Consider the following 5,957-nt stretch of genomic DNA (forward strand, 5'->3'; position numbering starts at 1 on the left):
GAGAGAAATAGAGATAAGGGTATTGTAGTCATAAAAAATATTAAAAAGAAACAAGGATATATGGCAAATTATATAGGTTTTTGGGTGCATTCTTACCAATTACTCTTCGTAGAATTGGCTTAAGCTGTTGTCTCAAAACACGTGTGTTCGTGTTTGCGGTGTTACATATGCCAAACTTTGTTCAAGAATCAAGGGAGGAACGTTATGTTTCTCCGTACAGTATCTTAGACAGATTCGTATACGTCTTAGGGCAAGAATCTCTATCTTGACTAAGGACCTGACTGGTTTCCCCGGTACCACCCACAAACGCAACTTTTGCGGTTAGTAGCGATTGACAGCGTTTCGAAACAATCATACAAACCGCTACAAATCAATTCAAACCGTTCTGAACCTCTTAAAATCAAAAGCTGGTTCCAGTTAGCGTTTGCGGTTGGTTGCGGGAGGATAATTTTTTAAATCATATAAATACAAAAATAAAAATATTCAATAAAAAATTTAAATTGGAATTATAATAGTACTTAAATATATCTATTATATTTTAATTAATATTATAAAATTTTAAAATAACAATATTTTCTATAATTTTTAAAAATTTAAAACTATAATTTTCTAATTATAAATTTCATATTTATTATAATATTATGATTTTTGATATTTTATAATTATATAAAATGTAAATATTGTTAATTTATTATTTAACCGCTGCTGTATATGGTAGTTAACCAGTCATAAGTATCCAGCAAACGCACCAATTTTTAACCGCAAAACCAGTTGTACAAATCTCTTAAAACCGCTAGAAACCGCAACCATCCACGTCCGCAAACTCCCGCAGCCGCAACCGCAACCGCTGCATTTGAACCAGTCAGGCCAAGAGTATTATGCGGTGTGGACCGTTTAAATGATGAGCGCAATATAGGTGTTTTTCGTAGTTAGCATTTATATTCACAATTAACAAACAAACTTCCGTGGATGATGTCTATGCTCAACCATCGGCCTTGGGCTAGTGGTACTTGAGGGGAAAACCCCCAATACGGTACCCGCAGTTCGAGTCCCGCTGGCTACCCGGGCTAGGGTTAAATTCCAAGAATACGTGGAGTGCCGTGGGCCTCGCGGGAATAGTCGGTTGACCACGGTCGCCGGAAACTCGCGGTTACCTAAAAAAAAAAAAAAAAAAAAAATGATGTCTATGCTCTTGTGTTGTGACAGAATGTGAAACTTAAACAATGTTTTGGTATAATCGATATCTGTGTGGCGACCTATTATTAGGTATTTTTTTGTCACTATGTTTCATTCAAAAGTAACTGAAAAAACCAGAGTGCAGACAAGCCATAACCTGGCTAGGAAGAAAGCAAGCAACATAAACCAACACCAATAGGTGTGGAAAAGAACCCACAAGTTGGGTATTAAAATAAAAGATGAAAGAGACAAAGGAGAGCACTTAATTAGGAAACACACGCAGATGCTGTTATGTTCCAAAGCTCCACAGCTAGGTTTCAGGCACTCACATTGACAGAAGCTTCTGACATAATTAGAGTACTAAGCCAAGCAGGACCACCTTGGTGCTACATAAGATTGTAGTCTATGATCCCGAGTCACACTTATGGCCACCTCATTTGGCACTCTGTTGAGCAATCTTTTTTTTTGAAACACTTTTTTTTTGAAACACAAAATTAATTTATTAATTGCACACTTTTTTTTGTTGAGAAATCAAAAATATTATTTTATCTCAAAAAAAATTGCACTCTATGACCTCAAAAGTTTAATTTGAAGACAAAAAAAAATTATCTCAAAAATTGCACTCTATGACCTCATTTGCCACTTTATGGAAGCAGGGCATACTGTGGATCAGACTTCCTCATGCGTGGAATATACTCATACAAAGGTGTCAACTCTCCTTTGTAGCTTATGCAAGCCCTCTTCAGATGTCCAGGTAGATCCGCAGCTTCAGTCATTGAAGCCAAACTACCGACAAACTCGGAAAGAATGTCTCCAAAATGCTGGGAGGCCTTTTTTCATTGACACAAGAACTCCAAATCAAGAAAAAAGTTTTTGAAACTGTAGACTCTTTCCAAGTTCTAAAAAACATGTAATCATCTTACCTCTTTAGCAAATTCTGTGGGTAGAATGTCAACGGCCATGCATATTACACCATCACCATCCATGTCATGACAGTATGAATTTTTTGCAGGATCAAACCTAAAGACATTTATCACTTCAACAAGTTTCATTTGATAGCTAAAGTAAAAGACTATAAAGAAAGACCTTTCAAGGTTTAGATTTACCTAAAGAAAGGGGAGTCAATTGAAGTAGCTCGGTTAACAAACTCAATAGAGCCACCAATGTCACAAGTTATATCACATATTCCCACTAGTGGACATCCTTTTGCTGATAAATCTTGAATCTGTTTGGTGCTCAGAAGACGGGGAAATTTCTTCTCCCAGTACATACAGTTAACTGCACAGAAAGTCAGCGTTTATACACTGGAGCTAGTGGAAAATGAATTTCATATATGTAAACTCATTAACTTTAAAGGCAAAAGAGAGCACAGGATGTACCAAGAACTGATGTATAGGGAGCGATCTTTTCGTGGAAAACTGGATTGTAGTGTTCCGGGTGTGCATAATAGTCAGCCTGAAGATAAATAATAAAGAGTTAATAGTAGTGTAACAAAGTCACAGCCATGGGGAGAGATAAGTTGTTAATAAAGTGTTACTTTGTCAAAGGACTTTGATGGATCTTGGTGTTCAACCATGTCTTGGCTGGTAATGATACAGCCATATACTTGATGTACACGCTTTGTAGATTTTCCATTTTGGCTAATCCCATTGTCCTGTGTAGAAATATACATTTCATTTCTCACAAAAGAGCATAGTAATCTTCAGTACCCTGAAGCTACACTTACTTTTAGAAATAGTTCAGGAAGCTGGCTAGGTTCAACAAAGGTGTGAGGAAGAAGCTTGAAGATTTCTTGCGCCCCAAGAGAAACTGCAAAATGAAAAACAATAGATTAGCTGAAAGAAACAACCTCAGGCTAAGAAGTCTAGTAAAAGGAACAAATAAGTTTACCATTTCCTGTTCCGGTGAAGACAAATACAAGAGGGCAGATTCCTGATGGCAGTCCCTGACTTGCAATCTCTTCACCAACAGATATCACAGCAGCTTTTGCTGCAGCCAATGAGGAATACATATAGGATGAACCTACCGAGAGGAAAGGCGTTGAATATCCTAGACCTAGATATCCTGCATCAAAATTACATTCATTAACATCCAAAAAGAGAGCTTGTTGCTTTTGAAAAAAAAACATGTTGCTTGCAGCTTACTCTTTCCCAGTCCATGTAAGAAGTCAACAAGACCAGCTCTGCCTGCATATTTACCAAATGCCAGTAGTCTCCTCCCATGATCTCCAACAATGAGCTCATAATCATACAACGTCACTCTCTCAGACAATATCTGCAATCCGGTCTCTAAACATTCTTAGAGATGCTATTAAAAGAGGACTAAAGAGATGAAAGGAGAATGAAAACTGTTCTTACTTTTACCAAAAAAAAAAAAAAACTGTTCTTACTTTATCTAACAAAGGCATGTTTTCTTCCTGTGCCTTGTGAGTGTGAGAAAAGAAAGCATATGCTCTCTCCGGAAGAATCATTTCTAGCTGCAACACACACAGTACACTAAAACTCATAAACACACACACCAAAAAAAGTGTTATAACAAATTCGAGAAAATAAGATTGTTTAACTACCGATAGCGTGTCATACAAGATTAGATGCATACCTACAAAGTTATTTAGTAGATTCTTTTTTCATATATAAAGCAAGTTTCCTATTACCTTGGGTTGTTTGATACCGAGGATAAGACCACAATCAGACAAGTCATCAGAGATTTCACATCCGACATCTTCGTACAAAGCATCGTGATGGATACGCTTTCCAGATGGCTGAACAACAATACGGGAAACGCCTGTTCTGTCTTTGCCACCGTGTAAAAGACGAGCGCAGTGAGACGGTGTCAACGGTGTTCTTCTTTCCCATTTGTTCACTGATTCAGCTAGAATCCCCACAACTCCATTCCCAAGCTTCTCCTCATCACCACTTGAGTTCATATTCATGAGTTTATAATCTCTGCAAAGGAATAACAAAACAACATCTCACACTCCCTGACAACGTTTAACATCGACACAACCATTTGATAACTCATAGAGGACTCACAGACATTAAACCATCATATTCCGGAAGAAAACACAGAGAGTGATTGAGCTAAAGCTCTTGCAAGATCATTTACGACAAGGAATGTTCTACAAGAAGAAAATTAAAACTTACCTGATGATGTTGAACTGGTTTTGTCAAAAGATGGAAGCTTTCTAAGGTGAGTTTAGAACTTGGTAACAATACGTCCTTTTATAAGCTCAAAATTATGTAAATGATTAAAATTATAAAAATGATTAGTTGAACTGGTAATTGGCGTGTTGCCTTTCTTTTTTTGGAAAAAATATTAATAGTATACATTATCTTATTATATAAAGCTTGGTTCTTCAAAATTGTTAATTAACATGTCGCGACACATGGCAATTATATATTTTAAGATTGTGACATGTGTTAATCTATCTTATAATTAAAAATATATATATTAAGATATTAACAAAAACAAATCTTATTAAAAAGTAATAATAAATATTATTTAATAGTAATTTTATTTTTTTTAAATCCTAATCAAAACATTATTGCAAAAGATTATTTGATAATAATTTTCTTTCTAACATTGTGACATGTGTTTAAATATATATAATAAGATAATAAAACGAATTTTGAAATAAACTACTTTTAAAAATTATTTAATAGTAAAAAAATTAAAAAAAATATTTAGTAGTAATGTTTTAGAAATTTTCCTTTTTTTTAAATCCTAAAAGAATAGATTTGAAAATAATTTATTTAATATAATTTTCTTTTTCTAAATTTTAATGAAAATATAATTATTATATTGAGCTTGGTTATTCAAAATTACTAATTAACATGATTGTGACACATGTCACTTATATATTTAAAAATGTGATATGTGTTAAACTATCTCATAATCAAAAATATATATACTAAAATAATAAAAACATTTAAAAAATAATTATAAATATTATTCAATAGTCTTATTATTATTATTTTTAATATATAAAGCTTGGTTTTTCAAAGTTTCTAATTAACATTATTGTTACACATGTCAATTATATATTTGAAAGAGAAATTGCCACAAATACTACATCCATGGTACCACTTTTCATTTATACACTAATCACTTTTACCTTCACTTTTAATGAAGGGTAAAAGACACTTATACCCATAGGATTAACTAATATAGACTTAAAATTTCGAGTTGAATGGTGGGGTAGGGTTTTTGGAATGTGAAATTTAGGATTCAAATAAATATATAAATACTTAAAAATAAATAAAAATTTTAAAAATAGTTTGAAACATAATTTTCGATTTCAAAAAGAAATTTTGAAAAATATAATAAAAAAATTCGAAAAAATCTTATTATATAAAGTTTGGTTCTTCAAAGTTGCAAAATAACATGAACGCGACACAAGGCAATTATATATTTTAAGATTGTGACATATGTTAATTTATCTCATAATTAAAAATATATATACTAAGATATTAACAAAAACAAATCTTATTAAAAAGTAATAATAAATATGATTTAATAGTAATTTTCCTTTTTAAAATCCTAATCAAAACATTATTGCATAATTTGTTTTCTAATATTGTGACATGTGTTTAAATATATAATGATTAAAAATATATATAATAAGATAATAAAACAAATTTTGAAAAAACTACTTTTAAAAATTATTTAATAGTAAAAAAAATTTAAAAAATATTTAGAAGTAATGTTTTAGAAATTTTCCTATTTTAAAATTCTAAAAAAAAAATAGATTTGAAATTAATTTATTTAATATAATTTTCCTT

At 32.1% G+C, this 5,957-nt stretch overlaps 1 protein-coding gene across 2 annotated transcripts; it reads right to left on the bottom strand.

Annotated features, from left to right (window-relative positions):
* Positions 1–792: 792 nt before the first annotated feature.
* On the bottom strand, positions 793–4,782 carry LOC106408600 (alpha-aminoadipic semialdehyde synthase). Of its 2 annotated transcripts, XM_048763322.1 has the most exons (7): positions 3,566–4,782; positions 3,067–3,450; positions 2,903–2,985; positions 2,714–2,830; positions 2,556–2,631; positions 2,100–2,454; positions 793–2,006 (listed from the first exon to the last, which is right to left on the bottom strand). In XM_048763322.1, exons 2-6 carry the CDS (start codon positions 3,302–3,304, stop codon positions 2,279–2,281), a joined length of 690 nt encoding a protein of 229 aa, XP_048619279.1. In that variant the 5' UTR covers positions 3,305–3,450; positions 3,566–4,782; the 3' UTR covers positions 793–2,006; positions 2,100–2,278. The 2 variants fall into 2 exon arrangements, with proteins under 2 accessions (XP_048619279.1, XP_048619280.1); XM_048763323.1 differs by having other exon boundaries at positions 3,067–4,782.
* Between the last annotated feature and the right edge of the window lie 1,175 nt (positions 4,783–5,957).

This window comes from Brassica napus, chromosome C7 (assembly GCF_020379485.1).
Source record: "Brassica napus cultivar Da-Ae chromosome C7, Da-Ae, whole genome shotgun sequence".
Lineage (NCBI taxonomy): Eukaryota > Viridiplantae > Streptophyta > Magnoliopsida > Brassicales > Brassicaceae > Brassica > Brassica napus.

Coding starts and splice junctions, on each gene's coding strand:
- LOC106408600 (XM_048763322.1), bottom strand. CDS start 3,304: ATGTTTTTTTTTCAAAAGCAACAAGCTCTCTTTTTGGATGTTAATGAA. Junction 2,831..2,902: donor TTCCTGAACTATTTCTAAAA/GTAAGTGTAGCT, acceptor ATTTCTACACAG/GACAATGGGATTAGCCAAAA. Junction 2,632..2,713: donor CATCAAAGTCCTTTGACAAA/GTAACACTTTAT, acceptor ATTTATCTTCAG/GCTGACTATTATGCACACCC.